Source organism: Salmo salar, chromosome ssa07 (assembly GCF_905237065.1).
Source record: "Salmo salar chromosome ssa07, Ssal_v3.1, whole genome shotgun sequence".
Taxonomy (NCBI): domain Eukaryota; kingdom Metazoa; phylum Chordata; class Actinopteri; order Salmoniformes; family Salmonidae; genus Salmo; species Salmo salar.
In genome coordinates, this window is record NC_059448.1 from 25,679,751 (window position 1) to 25,700,464 (window position 20,714).

Here is a 20,714-nt window from a genome sequence, read left to right on the forward strand (position 1 = left end):
CGTAGACCTGATTCTGGAGCACAGCCTACATGGAATAGGCCTGCATCTGTTAGGTTTCATCTGTTATGTTTGTTAAATTCAGGGAGCATCCACGGGTCAGAGTTAGCTTTGTATGAAACAGACTGTTTAGGGAGAATAACGCATTTGTAGTAGATCTGTTCTGGGACAAACTGCTGTTCTGTCATCGTCCTTCGTAAAGACGTGAACGGGGCAGGATTACACCATGGCCCTGCCTTGGTCTACGAGAGAAAGTAGCGGTGAGAGTCTGGGAACAGAATGAACAGGGGGGAGTAGAGAGAGGGGGAGTAGAGAGAGGGGAGCGGGTGGAGTAGAGAGTGGGAGGTGGAGGCGGAGTAGAGAGGGGAGCGGGTGGAGTAGAGAGTGGGAGGTGGAGGCGGAGCACCGTTGGGGACTCTGGAGAGGGGAGGGAGGCCATTGATTTTTAGGGTTGGAAAGCAAAGAGCAAGATCATTTTGAATGGAGGAAAGACGAATCCGGATCTTAGTTATCCAGAAAGACTGACTGGGTAACCGTTTCCATACGAGGTAACAGAAACCAATCGAGAAACTGTGGCTGAATATTCCAAAACGCGACGTGTTCTGTCGTTACAAGGGACCACAGAACAAGAAGAGCGCAAGAAATTTGAGCTCCTAAGAACTGCAAATTTGAATTTATATCAGTTGCCCGATAACGCCTATTCTTGGATTCTCTTTATGGATTGTATTCTGTGATTATTAACGGGATACAAAAGCATTGCGTCTCGGTGGAGCGTTGTTTCGCGCACCCCTCTCGGTGATGAATGACTGTATTCACACGCGCAGCGGGGCTTCCAGCAAAGAACAGATGCAGAAACCGAGAATGGATGCGGCTCATGGCTTTTGTATAGCCTGGATGATTTTCAGTTGAATAAATGATATTGTATTTGAAGAGGAATCAAGTTACAAACCTTTCCTTCCTGAATGGTGTATTTGGAAAAGAAACTGAATTAGGATACGTCTCCGTCGCCTGATTTGAATCACTGTTTAGGGTTTTCTTTGTGTCGAGGTTTTTAGGCTACGATTCACGTTCACCAATTTGGGTATCACATTTTGAAAAGAAAGGTAAGCTTTCTGAACTGCTTGGAGTCTTATTTTTATTTTATTCATTAATAGTATTCCTTTCTCCGTGTCAGGTTTGTCATTCACAGCCTCTATTCAAAGTACTCTGGGACCGTTCATTTCCCCAGTCAGGTCCTTCGATTGTTTATCATTGATGAATAGGTGGCATTGATGGTTAGGATATTTGGTCAAGTTATTAGAAAATGTAATTAGAACATCATCCGTTGACATTGGCGCAGTATCTGTAAACCATTCCGGCTTGATGATAGCCACTTGCAGTTTAGTCCGATAAATTAAACTCCGATTTGAATCCAATGAGTTTGAGTTGCATGTCTCTAGGCAACAACATGAAGTATGTCACTTGTCACCCAAATTGCACTTTTACGCATGTGTGCCAAATATAGCACAGTTATAAAACTGGTTAATAGCAGTTTATGTTGATGAATGTGAGCATGCTGACGGTTTTTCATCCAGACTATAACCAAATCCCCTAAAAATCTGTATTGGCAACCCACATAAACGTCTCACGCCCATGCAGCAGCACGGATAACGTTGTTTCAAGTCGGCTCGCACAAACACCTTCACCGACAAACGTTGATAATATTTTGCGGAAAAAAGTCTATTCTGACCCTTTTTTTAAAACATACCTGCGCGTTTGAGTTGCATGCGTCTCATTGTTGGAATGAGACCGGTTCGTAATGAATAGGCCCCGTGAAGCCTGTGGCTCGATTAGTTGAGTTACACTGGGCTAAGGCGCCGCCACGCTCTAGCGCCTTGCTGGGCCTCCGAGGCTTTCATCGAGGCCTGTGGAAGGGAGGAGAGCCCCCGGCATTTCGACAGCACTGCCACCAGGGACTATAACTTTTCCAGCCTATTATGAAATAGCAGGTGCCTTTTGAGGTTCCAGATGGAATACCCAGAACATTTGTGTGTTGCCTAAATTAGAGTCCTACTGTTAAATGGTTGCAGTGGACTGCAATGGAATTAAAGGAACACACATTTATTCTACCACACACACTAGTCCCACAAACTAGGGGTTTACAGTGCCATCAGAAGTATTCACGCCCCTTCACTTACTCTACATTTTGTTGTGATGCAGCCTGAATTCAACAATTGATTAAAAAAAATTATCTCACCCATCTAAACCTAATGACTAAGTGAATTTTTGTTTGTTGAATTTATTGCAAATTTAAATATCTAATTTACATAAGCATTCAAATCCCTGAGTCAATACATGTTAGAATCACATTTGGCAGCTTTTACAGCGTTGAGAATTTTTGGGTAAGTCTCTAAGAGCTTTCCGCACCTGGATTTTGCAACATTTGTACATTCTGAAAAAATTATTCAAGCTCTGTGAAATTGGTTGTTGATCATTGCCAAACAGCCATTTTAAAGTTTTGCCATACATTTTCAAGCCAATTTAAGTCAAAACTATAAACGGGCCACTCGGGAACATTCAATGTCGTCTAGGTAAGCAACTCCAATGGATATTTGGCCATGTGTTTTAGGTTATTGTCCTGCTGAAAGGGGAATTTGTCTCCGAGAGTCTGTTGGAAAGCAGACTGAACCAGGTTTTCCTCTAGGATTTTGCTTGTGCTTAGGTGTGTTCCGTTTCTTTTTATCCTGGAAAAAAAACTCCCTAGCTCTTGCAGATGACAAACCATACCCATAACATGATGCAGCCATCACCATGCTTGAAAATATGAAGAGTGGTACTCATTGATGTGTTGTGTTGGATTTGCCCAAACATAACACTTTGTAGTGAGGACAAAGAGTTAATTTCTTTGCCACATTTTTGGCAGTATTACTTTATTATTTTAAGTGCCTTGTTGCAAACATGCTGCATGTTTTGGAATATGTTTTATTCTCTACAGCAGGGGTCTCCAACCCTGTTCCTTGAGAGCTACCCTTCTGTAGGTTTTCACTCCAACCCCAGTTGTAACTAATCTGGTTCGAGTGGTGGAAAAAGTACCCAATGGTCATACTTGAGTAAAAGTAAAGATTCCTTAATAGAAAATGACTTAAATGTGGAAGTCACCCAGTAAAATAGTACTTGAGTAAAAGTATTTGGTTTTAAATATACTTAAGTATCAAAAGTAAATCTAATTGCTAAAATGTACTTAAGTATCAAAAGTATAAATAATTTCAAATGTCTTATATTAAGCAAAGCAGAGGGCCACATTTTCAAGTTATATATATATATATATATATATATGGGTGTTGTCTAGGGTTAACTGGTACAGAAGAAATGGAGAATAATAGGTAATGTAATATCCCCACTAAGCTACAACACACACTCATGACCACACCTCCACATATCAATCACAATAGTGCCCTGCTGCTTGGGAAACAATGCCAGCTACTGTAATTACTGTGTGAGAGAGGGAAGACAGATTTCAAAAAGGCTTATTTGCCTTTTGCAAATCTGAGTTGGATGAGTCATTGAATAAACCAAGCTGAAGGGAGTCAAACTACTTTTAGCAGTGATTCACATAGAAAATAAAGTCAAGAAAGAAGACAGTTTGGCTTTTGGGAGAGAGGATGGTGGGGGAGCGGTGCAGAGGCAAAAGACAGTAGTCCGAGCTGACAAAGTGGAAGACATCTTAGCATGACTTCTTACCACATCTACGGTACAGAGGGTGAACTCCGATTGAACCCACACTGTTAACCCCAATGTGATGTCATTACTCAAGTTTTGAGGAAACCCGTTGCACTTCATATATCTGAGTACAGTTACTTAACATTTTTTTTAGTAATCATTACTTAAACTGATTTGTTAGTGATAGAGACATGGTTGTTGAATGTATTTTCAGTTCTGTGCCCGTCACAAAGTGAGTTCCTAGGGGAATGTTATCTTTATAATTAAACTCTTTATGACAATACATTACATATCTCGTACGGCCTTATTTTGAAGCCTAGCTTTACCCTAATACAGTGGCCTGAAACTCATGGTTTACAGGCCACATCAGCCCTGCAAGTAGGGTTGCATAATTCCTGTAATTTAACCAAAATTCCCAGATTTCTGGAAAACCTTTGAAAATGTACCCACATTTTGCAACCTTATCTGCAAGTTGCAATATGTGGACTTGCAAAGTGATGTGTAATTCCTATTGGAATCCAGCCAGAGTTAGGATTTCCAACAATTTACATTTTTGTTCACCTGCAACCTGCATTCATAATGTCTGCCAGCGTTAGGAACAGTGTGAGGAGAATACCAAAGCCATTTAAACTGGAACGACCATTTCAGTAAGTGGTGCTAAAAATCTAAATAAATGATTGGATTAGTTTAGAAACATTTACTTATCTTTGTGTAGCATACAATTAATCAATGAATCACCCAATGTACATGCAAAAACACGTATTATAAACAGTTCCAAAAAATCTACCTGCAGTAGAGCATGCTGGGGGTAAAAATGATTTGTTATAGTAACTTAAACAAATAGAGTTGATGTGACTTCTCATTGAGTTTTGAGTCAGTACCACAAACATTTTAAGTAAGAATGACTTTTCATTGACTTTGAGTTCAACTTATTAGAAGTATTTGAGTTAAAAATGCCTTGGGTTTTCATCAGCGACGATGATCCTTGCCAGTGCTATACAGAATACTTGGGACGTCCGTAACCATAATCCTTATCTTAACCAATTTAAATGTCAACTTCAATGGCGTAGGGACGTCCCAAGGATTGCGGCTAGCACAGACTGTTTTAACTTCAGTTTAAAGGAGGATAGCTTACATTGCTATTAGCTTACTCTCTCTAACACGGTTAATAACCAAAAAGTAGTTAACTGCTTGACATCATTACCTCTCCTGTTTTCTATATAGCTGTCCTGATGAATTTGGTGAGACCTTTACTTCCCGTGAGCTACTCAGGTTCTCTCAAAAGAGGCCTTATTCCCCAGTAAATGTTAAATGGCCATATTTTTTTTTTTTTACGTGGGATTCTGTCGATTTCTAGACTGTTCATTCTTAATCCGCTATTTCATTCATTGTTAAGGCACCTGGGCAAACAGTTGATATGTCAGAGTAGGTGTTTCTGCAAACGTCCTCATTTTGTTGTCATCGTTATTTAAATGGTTTAGCCTTCTCGGCCTCTAAAAACCATGTGTAGAATTCTAGCTAATGTCATTGGCATTTGTATGAATAGAGTGTGTGTGTGTCTTAACCAGGAAGCTCCTGTCTTATTCTCACATGAAACCCATTGTGAGGGCCCAAAAAGGGTTGAGGAGTGAATTGGAGCGAGTGAAGAGGGAGTGCGACAGAAATAGTTATTCATTCACTACACATTATCACATTAAGAATCAATGCCTCTCTCATAGGACCAAGCAGTGCTAGTCCAGCTGAAATTGCATTAGGATCTTTGCAACATATTACCTGATGTAAACACATATTGGCAAAATCAGGATGGAGTAGTTCAGAACCAGAATATCTTTTTAGACCAAGTGGGATAGAAGGTGGGGCGTTGGTCAGGCCACCATGGTAACACCCCCGAATCCCCTCTCACCCATCGCCTCTTATTCATCCCCATAGTAATAGCCAAGCTCTGTTGCCCTGGAGACCACAGGGGATGGCAGGGAATGCAATGTGCGAGTGTGTGCGTGCGTGCGTGCCTAGTGCGTGCGTGCACAATCGGGATTATGAAAAGGCAGTAGCAAGCTCCTGTCAACTTGGTGAAACACATTTTGTTGCTGTTAAATGGTGTGTATTTTCCATCTGAACTTACGTATGAGGAGTGAAATTGGGTTTGTACCCCAGGAGAGTATAATCGAGGTTAATAACCTCTGAAGTTATACCACAACTTCATTGTGAGGCTACTTCAGCTGCTATTACCCATCTCCCAATTATGGAAAATCCTTCCTTTTTAATGTGTTTGTGTCTTGTGAGAGCAACCTAAAATGGGCTGTGAAATAATCCTCATTTATCAAATGAAAGCAAACTGAGTTCCTTCATATCCCAGACAGAGTGACTAGGCAATGCAAGCAAATAAAAATTGAGTTTTTTCCAACATTGCTGTTTTGAGTCCTATTTAGAGAGTCATATATATATATATATATAAAAGCAATCCCTTTGAGCGCTTGTTTTTTCCACAACCTGCCCTTTAGTCCTGTTGTGACCGCTTGTCTGTCTAATAGGACTAATTACATGGTAATAGTTTGACGGACATGTTAATAACACATTAAGATTAACATCTCCTCATTCGCCCACCACCTCTCTCCCTCCCCCTCTCCCCCCTCCGTCAGGTCTGTCCCCCCCCTCTCCTCCAGCCTCCAAGATAGATTCCTTCAGGAGTAAGGTTGAGCTCCTCCGCCTGCCACTGGCCCTCTCATCCAAGTCCATCAGCCACCGCAAGAGTCAGCTGGGCGGAGCCGGGCAGCACGGCACGGGGGGAGGAGGGGCCCACAGGGGCAAACCCCGCCCACCGGCCTCTGACATGGACAACGAGTCGCAGTACTCGGGCTACTCCTACAAGTCCTCGCACTCCCGCAACTCTAGGAAGCACAGGTGGGTAACACGTGTACGACATAGATACTTATACTGTGCATTTACTCACACTCACTCTCTTGTTACTACACTCTCGCTTGTGTAAACATGCATATCCTACGTCAGGGAAGCTGTGTATAACTTTGTTGATCTGGTTTGGTTAACCTCGCCCAAAAATAGAAACCATGACAATTACGGTTAACCCTTTTGTTTATGTCTCTGTGTGTGATGTTCAGGGATAGGCGGGACAGGCACCGCTCCAAGAGCAGAGACGGCAGTAGTCGTGGAGACAAGTCAGTCACCATCCATGCCCCTGGAGAGCCTCTGCTGGACACCGAGTCCACCCGCGGAGACGATCGGGTCAGAGTTCACTTCTTTCCTACAGTACATCTCCCCTCACTTCCACACTCTGATCTTTGACTGGGGGGTCAATACTTGGCTTTAGTTTCTCTCTGTCTAATCTGTCTCTTATCACTCATCCTTTTTGTCCTCTCCCATTTGTTCAGGTAATATTGCCTCTTCCCTATCACACCTCCCAACATATGCTCAAAGAAATCTCTCCCTCCCTCTCCCTACTCCAGGATGATAACTGGGGTGAGACGACCACCGTGCAGACTGGCACGTCAGAACACAGCGTCTCTAACGAGGACCTGACGCGCGTCTCCAAGGAACTCGAGGAGTCCTCCCCGCTGGAATGCCGGCGTTTCTTGGGCCCAGGATTGGGCGCCGTCCTTGGCCTCTTCGCCCTGGTCACCCCCCTGGCTTTCCTGGCTCTGCCGCAGCTGCTGTGGCGAGAGGCCCTGGAGCCCTGCGGCACGCCCTGCGAGGGTCTCTACGTCTCCCTGGCCTTTAAGCTCCTGGTCCTCCTCATCTCCACCTGGGCTCTGTTCCTGCGCCCGCCGCGCGCTACCCTGCCCCGCTTCTACGTCTTCCGCTGCCTGCTGCTGGCGCTCGTCTTCCTGTTCGTGGCGTCCTACTGGCTGTTCTATGGCGTGCGCGTGCTGGAGCCCCGGGAGAGGGACTACAGGGGTATCGTGGGGTATGCGGCGTCGTTGGTGGACGCGCTGCTTTTCATCCAGTACCTGGCCTTAGTGCTGCTGGAGGTCAGACATCTGCAGCCTGCCTTCTGCCTCAAGGTGGTGCGCACCACTGACGGGGAAAGTCGCTTCTACAACGTGGGACATCTCAGGTGGGTCTTGGAGACGTGTGGTTGTGTTTTATGTTTGTAGTTTAAATGCTGTTTTAAATAGAGATTGGGGAGTGGGTTTCTATTGTGTGGGGTTCTGTGTAAAAGTTGTTAAGGTGTTTGTTTGATTTTTAGTAACCTAGTACTCTGGTTTCAGAGACTGTTATTATAACATTGTGGTTGGCCTGCGAATCTGTCAGTCGGAGATTAACCGAAACCTGCATTACCTCATCAGTCAGTTTGTTTGGGCTATTTGCATACAGATCTCTTAATTTCTTTGTTTGAATCCCTATTAGCTTTTGCAGAGGCAGCAGCTACTCTTCCTGGGATCCACACAAGACACAAAACATGACAAGTAACACAACACTGATAGACAAGGACACTAACCCAAATGTAAAATACAAAGATATACAGCAAAACATATAATAACAATAATAATAATAATAATAATAATACGAACGATACACACACGCACTGTTTTTATTTTTTGTGTGTGCCCCCTGAAAATGTTTTGGTTGCACCAGGCTATTTGGAAAGCAGTCATGTGTATGATCAAATGGGTGCGGTTGTGTCTGCTCCACTAGTCATCTGGTTCCCACCTTAGTGTGTTTGAAGCAGCGAGGCCTGGGGTGCAACTATACCCCACCCAGCTGATCATCTAAAATAGCTGCAGGACTACCTCGGTCCTGTAGGGTGTGCTAGAGGTGCAACTTTTGAAGGTAAAGCACTTGTCTGATGTTTGGCCCAAAAATGTATTAGTACAGTGCCCCTGGAGCAAATTAGGGTTAAGTGCCTTGCTCAAGGGCACATCGCCAGATTTAAGATGTTGCCAAAGGGATAATGATGATGCTGCTACTGATGATGATTAGGACATTTTCCATAGTAATGACATAGATTAATAAGGGTTCGTCCCTCCCTTGTGGTTCTCCAGTATTCAGAGGGCAGCAGTGTGGGTGCTGGACCAGTACTACAGTGATTTCCCAGTCTACAACCCTGCCCTCCTCAACCTGCCCAAGTCCATCCTCTCTAAGAAGAGTTCTGGCTTCAAAGTCTACACTCTGGGTGAAGGTAAGTCTCGAACGCTATCCCCTCCGTCTCTCATCATCTCGCCCCTCTTTTCCCTCAGTTATTTTTCTCAACTCTTCCACCTCTGTCTTCTATGTGTTCTCTCAACCCATAGCGATATTTCTTTTTTTTGCAAAGAAATTGTAACATTACATGTTTGTTGATCATTTTTCTTTATTGTGATTTTTCTTCCAGAGAACAACACTAATAACTCTACGGGTCAGTCCAGAGCGATGATCGCTGCAGCCGCCCGCAGGAGAGACAACTCCCACAACGAGTATTACTACGAGGAGGCAGAGATGGACCGCAGGGTCCGCAAGCGCAAGGCCAGGTGAGGAGGGGAGACACACTGGGCTGGGTAGATTGTCAAAGAAAGAACATTTCAATCCATTTGTTGTAGAAAAACTGCTTTTATGAAAAGTGATTTTTTTTCTTCATTTGGTGAATTAAACAGTTCAAAACTAATCAAGGGAACATCACAGATTTTTCAAACCCCAGGTATAGAAAGACTGCCATTCTAAAAACAAAGTAAATAAATAACAATCTATTTAAATCTTTTTTTATTTTTCCTTTTCTTTCTTTTTTTTTTACATTACAAAAACAAACATATACATACGAACAATGACTACATCTCATCCGCCCAGAACTGCCTGCTCATATCCCCATCCCTATTTCCTGCATTATTGTTTGCCACTTGGCCTTAAATGGTACCAATTTGTTTTTCTCGGTTGCCCATGCTATTTCAATAATGCTGACATTATTTTAGCTCCTCTCGGTTTAGCGCTTGCAATACAAATGCTAGCCTGAAACAACACCTGCGTACTCATAACGCGTGCCCTTTCCTCCTCCCAGGCTGGTGGTGGCGGTAGAGGAAGCCTTCACCCACATTAAGCGTCTCCAGGACGACGAGCCAGCCGCGTCGTCCCCCAAACACCCCCGTGAGGTGATGGACCCCCGGGAGGCAGCTCAGGCCATCTTTGCCCCCATGGCCCGGGCCATGCAGAAGTACCTGAGGACCACGCGCCAGCAGCCCTATCACAGCATGGAGAGCATTATCAACCACCTGCAGTTCTGTATCACGCACAACATGACACCCAAGGTGAGCCACTATGCCCTCACAACATGATCACTATGCCCTCACAACGTGACCCCTACACCCTCACAACATGACCCCATATACACTCACAACATGACCCCTACGCCCTCACAACATGACCCCATACACTCACAACATGACCCCTACACCCTCACATGACCCCTAAGATGCCCATCAGACAGTAAGATGTGATTCATACACTCTTGATGTGACACCTATACCCTTTACATATGACCACTACGCCCTTAAATAGGACCCGTATACCCCAAATAACAGCCCATATAAGACACTATTCTTGACCGTAAAGGGATTGAAATAAGCATGATTCCCCTGATTAATAATATCTAGCCTACTTTACATTCCACTGAGAGAAAGTGCTCACCACAAACACTAACTCCTAGCGGTTGCCCAACTAACGTCCCACCCTGGCTGGCTGTCTATCTGCTTCTCTGTGTGTTTCTCTCAGGCCTTCCTGGAGCGCTACCTTTCACCAGGCCCCACGCTGCAGTACCAGCGGGAGAACGGTATGGGTCGCCAGTGGACCCTAGTGAGCGAGGAGCCGGTGACATCAGCCCTGAGTCAGAGTCTGGTCTTCTCCCTGCGACGTCTCGACTTCTCCCTGGTTGTCACGGTGACGCCCCTCCCCTTCCTCCACCTGGGGGAGGAGTTTATCGACCCCAAGAGCCACAAGTTTGTCATGAGGCTGCAGTCGGAGACCTCTGTGTAGAGGGAGAGAAAGTAGGTGATAAAGAGGGGGGAAGAGGAGATGAAAGAGAGAACCTATGCTTCAACTTTCCTCAAAGCCCATCTCTCTCAGTGTTGACCTCTGTGTGTTAAAGGGAGAGAAGACGGCTATTTGTCTTTTTTTTCACACAAAGCAGTGGAAATGTGGCGTCTGCTACCAAGGGCTGGAGGAGAGACCTCTGTGGCTATTCTGTTTTATTAACTGTGTGTGAATGTATTTGTGTGTGTTACTGTATTAGTCATTGGGACCTGTATGTTTCTCATTCCTTGACAATAACTGGACCGCATTATTTGAAGTTGACATTACTACATTACTAACCAATGAACTGCTAAAAGATTAAAGATAAATGTGAATAGGAAGACTTGATAAAAAATTTAAAAAAGAACTAGAAAAGTTATGTGCTTGCAAAAGTTGCAAATTAGCTACGACGTCAACCAATCAGGTGATTGGAATCACTGAATCAACAAATAAATTGACTGCTTCCTGACAGTGGAACCATTTTCATTGGACAAAATCTGATTACTGGTCCAAAGGAAGTGGGTTGTTGTAGGGACAGCTGATGAATGTTTAGTTGACACACTGACCAGCTGATTTTCATAAGAAATAAAATGTTTGGGAGATTTTTTGTGACGTTAATTAATGGATGTTATGTTGGGGACTTTTAATGTGTATTCCAGTGTTGGTTTTATAATGAAGAAGAAGGAACAGATACAAAAAACAGACTGAACCTATTGTCATGATATGAGAGGTTATTTTTGTTTTTCATGCCAAATAAAAGTCCATATCAGATATAGGGCTGAATCCCAATAATATCTAATTTCTCCTGAAGTGTGCACTCATTTACTACTTCCCAACAAAACCATTGCCTTGGTGGAGGCCAGGGCTAGTGGGAGTTTCCACCATATTTCTTATACCAGTCATCAAGTCAGTGAAGAACTAATTTTTTGGAAGAAAGAGAGACAATTGGAACACAGCCATAGTCATTGTGTACAACATGACCGCTGTACTGTTCTGAACATTTGACCATGCCTAAACACACAAACCAACACATTTGTTTTTATTAACCTGTGCTTGAGTGTGCGGTTTAAGATATGATTTGTTCGATTCAAGGCTCTGAGGTGAACATCAGTAACAGTCCTTATGGGTCCAGCACAAACAACGGTTCTTGTGCTCTTTGGCAGCTTAGAGCTGCTGTAGTCTGTCTCCTATGTTGTATATAAATGGTTTTATCTTTTTATATGTGTACCATATGTTTGAGACAATGGCAGCTGTTTATTATTTTCTTTTCTACATAAGAACTGCATTTTAGTTTATTTTTTAGCATCACTTCATGTTGTAAATATATTTGTAGATTGCAGTTAATGATGTGAATGTTTTTCATATTTCATAATTCTAGGACTAAATTGTTACGGCCTTTTAAATAAATGATCTCTCGTGATATGATGCTGTGTGTCCCACCCCACCCCTGTCTCTCTGTCTCTGTCTCATATTTTCATTTATAGTAACATTGGAATGACAATTTATACTGTAGATTAATAGGTTTGTCAGAGAATTCATGCTGAATGTACAATTCTCTCAAAGGAATAGTGTGCAATAACCTTTTATACTTGTGACTTTGACAAACTGTTTTTTGACACGTACGTTAAAGCGGAAGTCTAACCACAAACGACAGAGGGTTTGGCCTATGCTTCAAACTTGTCACTAGAAAGGGGAACAGTATCCATTTTGAAGTTCCCATTTCAATATGGCATGTGTAGTTCTCGCTCTTCTTACAATCATACCAGGTAAGCTGCTTACCTTTACATTTTGCTTGATTGCGTTGAGGGTCTCTCTAAAAGTCTGTCATTGTTAATACTTTGAAGTAATGAGTGACGAGAGGGGCAGGGTTGAGGTCAATTCTATTTCAATCAAGTAAGTCAATTGAAATTACATTACAAGAATTTAAAGGAAGTCCTCTTTAAACATGTATAGTTGAAGTCGGAAGTTTACATACACTTGGAGTCATTAAAACTCGTTTTTCAACTTCTCCACAAATTTCTTGTTATCAAACTATAGTGTTGGCAAGTCGGTTAGGACATCTACTTTGTGCATGACACAACATTTTTCCAACAATTGTTTACAGACAGATTATTTCACTTATAATTCACTGTATCACAATTTCAGTGGGTCAGAAGTTTACTTACACTAAGTTGACTGTGCCTTTCAACAGCTTGGAAAATTCCAGAAAATGATGTCATGGCTTTAGAAGCTTCTGATAGACTAATTGACATCATTTGAGTCAGTGCCTCTTTGCTTGACATCATGGGAAAATCTAAAGAAATCAGCCAAGGCCTCAGAAAACAATGGTAGACCACAATTGTAGACCTCATCCTTGGCAGCAATTTCCAAAGGCCTTAAGGTACCACGTTCATCTATACAAACAATAGTACTCAAGTATAAACGCCATGTGACCACGCTTCCGTCATAACGCTCAGGAAGGAGACGTGTTCTGTCTCCTAGAGATGAATGCACTTTGGTGCAAAAAGTGCAAGTCAATCCCAGAACAACAGCAAAGGACCTTGTGAAGATGCTGGAGGAAACGGGTACAAAAGTATCTATATCCACAGTAAAACGAGTCCTATATCGACATAACCTGAAAGGCCCGCTCCAAAACCGCCATAAAAAAGCCAGATGACGGTTTGCAACTGCACATTGGGACAAAGATCATACTTTTTGACAACATTTCCTCTGGTCTGATGAAACAAAAGTAGAACTGTTTGACCATAATGACCATCGTTATGTTTGGAGGGAAAAGGGGGAGGCTTGCATGCTGAAGAACACCATCCCAACCATGAAGCACGGGGGTGGCAGAATCATGTTGTGGGGGTGCTTTGCTGCAGGAGGGACTGGTGCATTTCACAAAATAGATGGCATCATGAGGAAGTAAAATGATGTGGATATATTGAAGTAACATCTCAAGACAATCGTCAGGAAGTTAAAGCTTGGTCGCAAATGGGTCTTCCAAATGGACAATGACCCCAAGCATACTTCCAAAGTTGTGGCAAAATGGCCTAAGGACAACAAAGTCAAAGTATTGGAGTGGCCATCACAAAGCCCTGACCTCAATCCTATTGAACATTTGTGGGCAGAACTGAAAAAGCGTGTGCGAGGAAGGAGGCCTACAAACCTGACTCAGTTACACCAGCTCTGTCAGGAGGAATGGGCCAAAATTCACCCAACTTATTGTGGGAATCTTGTGGAAGGCTACCTGAAACGTTTGACCCAAGTTAAACAATATAAAGGCAATGCTACCAATTACTAATTGAGTGTATGTAAACTTCTGATCCACTGGGAATGTGATGAAAGAAATAAAAGCTGAAATAAATAATTCTCTCTACTATTATTCTGACATTTCACGTTCTTAAAATAAAGTGGTGATCCTAACTGACCTAAGACAGGGAATTTTTACTAGGATTAAATGTCAGAAATTGTGAAAAACTGAGTTTAAATGTATTTGGCTAAGGTGTATGTAAACTTCTAACTTCAGCTGTATGTACATTTTCCATTCTTGAATGAAATCATCTGAATAAAATGGGACTGACCTTAAACCCTGATAAAGGCACTTGCTATGATGTCACCTTTATCGATTTGCTTTTTGAACTCTAATGGTGTACCGAAGATCAAGGTATACGTAACCTTTCATCAGTCCATATCACATCTAGTATGAAGTAGTTTAGGCTAATTTGACCACTTTTGATACAATTGGTTTAAGGTTAAGATGTCACACCTCCATTGATACGTATTTCCTACGTCTTGACCCATGACCGAAACAGAAAACAGAAACAGAAAGCAAATTCTAAATTGTCCTAAATTATATACTATCTCATTAAAATGGCAGTTATCACAAAACCAGTTATTTATTTCAACTGAATAATAATTTATGTTTATACTCTCAGAATATTGAAGCAATTGATGATGATACTGATGATGATCTCTGTTATTACCATAAGGATACATATTTGAATTCTGTTCTATCTAATTCTGTGTATAATACTATACATGATACCACCACCATCAGGACAATCATTCCATTCCATTGTGTTTCAGTGGTGATGGGAGATACCACTGGTTACCTGGGAGATTCTGTCACCTTGTCTTCTGGAGCTAACTTATCCTGGATCTTGAGCAAGATAGAGTGGTCTATATTCAGCAACAACACCTGGATTGCAACGTACAGGAAAGAAACATACACTCTCGAAACATACACTCTCAAAACAGACCGTTTCTGGCAGTTTCAGGGTCGTCTAAGACTCAACATCTCGTCCGGGGACTTAGAGATAAGAGATGTGAGGATAGGGGATGCACTGGTTTACTCTGTTCTCCTTAAAGACATTAAGGGAGAGCAGCAGAGCCGAAAACTCAAGCTCACTGTGACAGGTAAGGCTCTCAATCAAAACAATGTACCCGTATTAAAGGTGCACTCTGTAGGATTTCGATAAGATTTGCCTGTAGGGGCGCAAGTGAGCCCAGAACCCAAGGGTCCCAAAATGGCAATTGAATGCAAGCTTCACCCCCCAAAAATGTATTGATAAACATTTCTAGCCTGTCTATCTATGGGTAACAGGGTATACGTGTTATGCTCGACCCACTCAGTTTTCCACCACAAAACACCAGAAAAAGGCCAAAAAGAGTAGAACCAGCTCGCCTGCTTTTACATTATGATTTCAATATTAGATGTTCAAAGTTTCTTTTGAAAAAATATGAATAGTTTCACAATATTAAAATGAGAGTTCAGTTCACGTAACAGGGTTGACCTTAACATGAGGGACAGACGCTTCATGTGATAAGATGAATCACTAATCATATGAAATAAATAATAATCTTCCGAAATTAATTTGTTAAAGCAACAAAATAACTAGGGCTTTACAATGATGGTGAACACTTTTGGGGTTGGGGTTAATTATGTTGAAATCTATCTAGAAGTCACAGAGGGTGCACAGAGGGACATGTCAAAATGCAGAATTTTGGCACTTTCTCACAGATTTATTGCATTTTCTATGAGGTCCTATTCCTAACAGGCTTTTAAAACGGAATATTTGTGCACAATTTCTAATTAAAATATCAAAGGGATGCAAAAGGTACTCATTTGGTGGAACAACTCTACTGTATTCATATTGTATTCCCAGTTTTGTTTCTGGAAAATGTGTTTTCTATTCACGAGAGCTTCCTTTATTTCTGTTCAAATGTCCAGAGCATCTCAGCAAGCCCAGCGTGCGTAAGGTCTTCAGCATGTTGAAGGACAGCCATTGTGTGATGGCTCTTCAGTGCTCCTCTTCAGTGAAGGACACCAACCTCTCCTGGGAACCAGAGGCTGCGTTTGAGGATGCCTTCTGGAGGGGGAATTCCAACACCAACGTCTCTGTCGTCTGGACGTCTTACAGCCCCAACAGAAATGCCACCTTCAACTGTACTTCCAGCAATGGGCTCTCTAAAGCCTTCCGGGTTGTGACGGAGAGATGCCAAGGTAGGGTATGGTATGGGCAGGGAGTTCTTACACTGGTCAAGCTTGCTGTTGTGTTTGTGAACAGTGTTTGTCTTACAGTGAGGTCCCAAAGTATTTGGACAATGGCACATTTTTGGTTGTTTTGGCTCTGTACTCTAGCACTTTAGATTTTTTAATTTATTTTTAATTTCACCTTTATTTAACCAGGTAGGCAAGTTGAGAACAAGTTCTCATTTACAACTGCGACCTGGCCAAGATAAAGCATAGCAGTTCGACACATATAACAACACAGAGTTACACATGGAGTAAAACAAACATACAGTCAATAATACAGTAGAAAAATAAGTCTATATACAATGTGAGCAAATGAGGTGAGATAAGGGAGGTAAAGGCAATAAATAGGCCATGGTGGCAAAGTAAATACAATATAGCAATTAAAACAATGGAATGGTAGATTTGACAGTAGATGAGTGTGCAAAGTAGAAATACTGGGGTGCAAATGAGCAAAATAAATAAATAAATACAGTAGGGGAAGGGGTAGTTGTTTGGGCTATTTATAGATGGGCTATGTACAGGTGCAGTGATCTGTGAGCTGCTCTGACAGCTGTTGCTTAAAGATTTGAGTTTAAAGTGCAGACTGTCAGCTTTAATTTGAGGTGTACTGTTTAGGAATTGCAAAACTTTTTGTACATAGTCCCCCCATTTCAGGGAACTCAAGGTATTTGAACAAATTCACATATGTGTATTAAAGTAGTCGAAAGTTTAGTATTTGGTCTCTTATTCCTAGCACGCAATGACTTCATCATGCTTGTGACTCTACAAACTTGTAGTTTGTTTTGGTTGTTTCAGATTATTTTGTGCCCAATAGAAATGAATGGTAAATAATGTATTGTATCATTTTGGAGACTTTTATTGTAAAAAAAGTAGTGGGTGTGTCACGGGTGTCGTAGGGTAAAGACCAAGACGCAGCGGGAAAATATATACTCATCTTCTTTTTATTTGGTGAAGAAGGAAAACACAATAAACATATACAAAACACAAACGAACTGGACAGTCTTGTCAGGCAAACAGCTAAACAAGAACAATCTCCCACAAACTAACAGGTGAAAACAGGCGACCTAAGTGTGACTCTCAATCAGCAACAACGATGTACAGCTGTTCCTGATTGAGAGCCACACCAGGCCAACACAGAAATACAACACTAGACCAGCCCCAAAGAAATACAATACAAGAACATACCCAACAACCCGGAACACCTAAATCAAACACCCCATCTTACATAAATACATATCTAATAAACCCCGAACCACTTAAATCAAATACCCTTTCTACATAGATACACCACTAAACCCAGAAACAGTCTACACAAAATAACCTTCTATATAAACACATAACCAAAAACATGTACAACAAATACCCTCTGCCACGTCCTGACCAAACTACAATAACAATTTACTGGTCAGGACGTGACAGGGATGGTCAATTGCACAGTTTTAGAGGCTCTCCTCATGGCCGCATATACAAAAGCTTTCCATTTTATAGCTAATTTCCTGCAATTATACACATTTTGCCATGGCTTACGCCTTGTTCTAATGCTATCTGAGTGACTTAAACATTATAACAAAATCAATGGGTGCCCCATGCCATGACATTTTTGGAATTTCAGATTTCAGAATTGTTTTATTTTGGTGATTGTTAGTTCTCAAAGATTATTATTGAAAAATATTTTGCCCCATTATCTTTTCTACATATTTTATATCCGATTTAAGTCGTTTAAGTTTACTCTGAAAAAGCTTGATGTAGTCATTGCGTGCTAGGAATATGGGACCAAACATTAATCTTTTGACAACTTTACAACAACAAAATTGTCACTTTCCAAATATTTTTGGACCTGACTGTATTTCTGTTCTCTCCCTGTCTCCTCAGAGCCCGACGTGGTGGGAGAGACCCGCTTCCCTGGAATTGTTTTTGTAATGTTGCTCTTAGGAATTGTGTTCGGATGTGTTTTAACATATACTTGTTTTAGAATTGAGTTAAAAATGTTCCCCGTATCAACTTTGTAAACTTTGTTTTCATGTGCATGATGCCTTGCTTAAAATTGATGTTAAAAAAAATCCGCTGCAGCTGATTTGTTTGATCCTTTCTTGCTGCAGCTTTCCGCTCCCCTGATTGCGGAGTAATTGACACAGGTTTGTTAACTGCCAATTATCTTGGGTGCTATCCCCAGGCAGTCCATGTTCTCCCTCTCCACAAAGGTGGTGACCCCTCCGACCTAAACAATGATCACCCTAACTCGAAATGGTCTTGCCTAGCAAAAATGATAGAATCATTAATCAACTGTCAGCTAAGATCCTTCCAAGCTACGAGATGCATTCCAAGCTATGAGATGCAAGTGTTCACCAGTCTGGCCGGGTCATAGCACCATCTCAGCAGCAAACTTGGTATTGAAGGAATACTTCGGGATTTTGGCAATGAGGCACTTTATCTACTCCCCCAGAGTCGATTTTAGGTCCTGTACTTTTTACTGTCTGTATAAACAATGTTGGTTTATTAGCTTTTTTTTTTACATACACCTGTATGCAGATGACACTGTTGTGTAGTACGCTATTGCCCCAACAGTTGACCAGGCTCTTTTGGAGCTTAATTTTGTCCTTCATTGCTTTGCAGAAAGCCTTTGCAAACATCATTTCTGAATTTAAAAGTAATCCAATAAGTAATCTTTTTTTTTTTTTTAAGTATCTGTAATCTGATTACAGTATTTTTGGTGGAAACTAAATGGTTTCAGTTACCATTTTTTTGTAATCAGATTACAGGTTACTCCCCAACCCTAGTTTGTAATCAGATTACAGGTTACTCCCCAACCCTGGTATCATAATCACGCGTAATTACAGGCGATAGATTCAATATGCATCACTGCATTCTGTATCAGAAAGTATGCTGGCCCTCTTTGATGTTTTGTAGATCAATGCATTGCACTCTTTTTGCTTATAAATACCTCCTGTATAAACTTCCGCCGTACTTACTGTACTTCATTGTTAACTTACAGATGTATGAGATACCAGACCCGGTCTCGAGGATGGCTAACTTTGGAGATCCCTTCGATCTCCAATGAGTTAGGTAAATCTGATTTTAGTTATCTTGAATTTTACTTGTGGAAAGATCTCCAAGGCTCTCTAAAGTTGGATGAATTGGGGCCTCTAGGGCAATTCAAAAGGCTGATTGAGGACCTTTTTACTGAAGAATGTATTTGTTTTCTATGACTGTGTTTATTTTTGTATTTTGATGTGTGCACTATGTATATTGATGTGCTTATGAACTGTATATTAATGTGTATACAGGGTTCATCTTTAAAATAGACCTTGGTCTTAGCATGACTCCCTGTTCAAATAAAGCTTAATTATTATTTATATTTTTTGGTAATCAACAATTAAAGTATTAGGATTGCTGCCATTCCAATATAGTCTTGCTTACACCAGCCTCTCTACTAAATATATTTATAACTAACCCAAGATAGTTAATCTGTGCATTTTACAGTGGGAGCAAATTAAGCATAGTGGGCAGAAAAAGCAAGAAGGTGAGCAAAGCACGAGCTTGCAAGATCTTACTGGCTCGTTGTCGCATGTACAGTGCATTCAGGAAATATTCAGACCCCTTAGCATTTTCCACATTTTGTTACATTACAGCCTTATTCTATAATCCTCATCAATCTAAAGACAGTACCCCATAATGACAAAGAAAAAACAGGTTTGTGGAAATTTTGGCGAATGTATTCAAAATATCACATGAAGGATTCAGACTTTGTTGAAGCACATTTGGCCACAATTACAGCCTTGAATCTTCTTGCGTATTTTAATTTTACCTTCATTTAACAAGGCCAGTCAGTTAAGAACAAATTCTTATTTTCAATGACAATCTAGAAACAGTGGATTAACTGCCTTGTTCAGGGGCAGAATGACAGATCTGTACCTTGATAGCTTGGGAATTTGATCTTGCAACCTTTCAGTTATTAGTCCAAGGATCTAACCACTAGGCTACGCTGCCGCCCGCAATGATGCTACAAGCTTGGCACACCTGTATTTGGGGAGTTTGGCACACCTGTATTTGGGGAGTTTCTTCCATTCTTCTCTATAGATCCTCTCAAGCTCTGTCAGGTTGGATGGGGAGCATCACTGTACAGCTATTTTCATGTCTCTCCAGAGATGTTTGATCGGGTTCAAGTCCGGGCTCTGGCTGGGCCACTCAAGGACATTCAGAGACTTGTCCCAAAGCCACTCCTGCGTTGTCTTGTCTGTGTGCTTAGGGTCGTTGTCCTGTTGGAAGGTAAACCTTTGCCCCAGTCTGAGGTCCTGAGCGCACTGGAGCAGGTATTCATACAGGATCTCTCTGTACTTTGGTCCGTTCATCTTTCCCTTGATTCTGACTAGTCTCCCAGTCCCTGCCACTGAAAAACATCCCCACAGCATGATGCTGCCACCACCATGCTTCACCATAGGGATGGTGCCAGGTTTCCTCCAGATGTGACACTTGGCATTCAGGCCAAAGAGTTCAATCTTGGTTTCATCAG

At 41.7% G+C, this 20,714-nt stretch overlaps 2 protein-coding genes across 2 annotated transcripts; both read left to right on the top strand.

The window, feature by feature from the left end:
- Positions 1 to 374: 374 nt before the first annotated feature.
- LOC106609014 (vang-like protein 2) lies at positions 375 to 12,130 on the top strand. The gene is made up of 8 exons (XM_014207337.2): positions 375 to 1,100; positions 6,336 to 6,597; positions 6,813 to 6,936; positions 7,158 to 7,765; positions 8,694 to 8,830; positions 9,023 to 9,158; positions 9,680 to 9,926; positions 10,390 to 12,130. Exons 2-8 carry the CDS (start codon positions 6,527 to 6,529, stop codon positions 10,648 to 10,650), a joined length of 1,584 nt encoding a protein of 527 aa, XP_014062812.1. The 5' UTR covers positions 375 to 1,100; positions 6,336 to 6,526; the 3' UTR covers positions 10,651 to 12,130.
- Positions 12,131 to 12,219: 89 nt separating this feature from the next.
- On the top strand, positions 12,220 to 19,559 carry LOC106609015 (uncharacterized). Its single transcript, XM_014207338.2, has 4 exons — positions 12,220 to 12,452; positions 14,755 to 15,084; positions 15,899 to 16,171; positions 18,077 to 19,559. Exons 1-4 carry the CDS (start codon positions 12,413 to 12,415, stop codon positions 18,211 to 18,213), a joined length of 780 nt encoding a protein of 259 aa, XP_014062813.1. The 5' UTR covers positions 12,220 to 12,412; the 3' UTR covers positions 18,214 to 19,559.
- The last annotated feature ends 1,155 nt before the right edge of the window (positions 19,560 to 20,714 follow it).

Coding starts and splice junctions, on each gene's coding strand:
- LOC106609014 (XM_014207337.2), top strand. CDS start 6,527: ATGGACAACGAGTCGCAGTACTCGGGCTACTCCTACAAGTCCTCGCAC. Junction 8,831..9,022: donor AGTCTACACTCTGGGTGAAG/GTAAGTCTCGAA, acceptor TTTTTCTTCCAG/AGAACAACACTAATAACTCT. Junction 9,927..10,389: donor CGCACAACATGACACCCAAG/GTGAGCCACTAT, acceptor TGTTTCTCTCAG/GCCTTCCTGGAGCGCTACCT.
- LOC106609015 (XM_014207338.2), top strand. CDS start 12,413: ATGGCATGTGTAGTTCTCGCTCTTCTTACAATCATACCAG. Junction 15,085..15,898: donor ACTCAAGCTCACTGTGACAG/GTAAGGCTCTCA, acceptor TCAAATGTCCAG/AGCATCTCAGCAAGCCCAGC. Junction 16,172..18,076: donor TGTGACGGAGAGATGCCAAG/GTAGGGTATGGT, acceptor CTGTCTCCTCAG/AGCCCGACGTGGTGGGAGAG.